Genomic DNA, 425 nt, shown 5'->3' on the forward strand with positions numbered 1-425 from the left:
TCTCTCTTCTTCTCTCCCTCTTATGACACAGATAAGTCATGAGAATGTGTATGAAGGAAGAGGCAGAGGAGGAGAAACAGATGGAACGGACAGCCATAGGAGCGTCAGCAGCACCTGTCTTGGTAGAGAGGAGACACTTGAGAAGGATGATAGAGGAACGTCAATCCGTACGAAACACTTCATGGACGAAGCAGGAATAGGAACGGGGAGAAGAAGAAGGAGTACCGTGAAGCATCATCCACAGATGATTCCTATGGGGAGGACCGAAGGAGGAGAAGTCACTGGGGAGTTAAATAGAGAAGGAGAGAATACAGACATGCTCCCGACGGCCTCCACGATGGTGCAGATGATGATGGTAGGCCTAGGAGGTAGTCATGATCATGGCTGCTTGACTCCTCTGAATTCTAAAACGAAAGGGGGGGGGG

General features: G+C 49.9%; 1 protein-coding gene across 1 annotated transcript in view; it reads left to right on the forward strand.

Annotated features, from left to right (window-relative positions):
- Positions 1–425, forward strand: part of CSUI_004154 (ap2 domain transcription factor ap2x-11) — a 14,069-nt gene that overhangs the window by 8,071 nt on the left and 5,573 nt on the right. Inside the window, exon 1 of the mRNA XM_068064348.1 lies at positions 1–368. This exon is cut by the window's left edge and continues 8,071 nt beyond it. Coding sequence (XP_067923674.1) covers positions 1–368 — 368 coding nt within the window. The remainder of the gene's footprint in view (positions 369–425) is intronic.

Source organism: Cystoisospora suis (genome assembly GCF_002600585.1).
Source record: "Cystoisospora suis strain Wien I chromosome Unknown contig_1901, whole genome shotgun sequence".
Classification (NCBI taxonomy): domain Eukaryota; phylum Apicomplexa; class Conoidasida; order Eucoccidiorida; family Sarcocystidae; genus Cystoisospora; species Cystoisospora suis.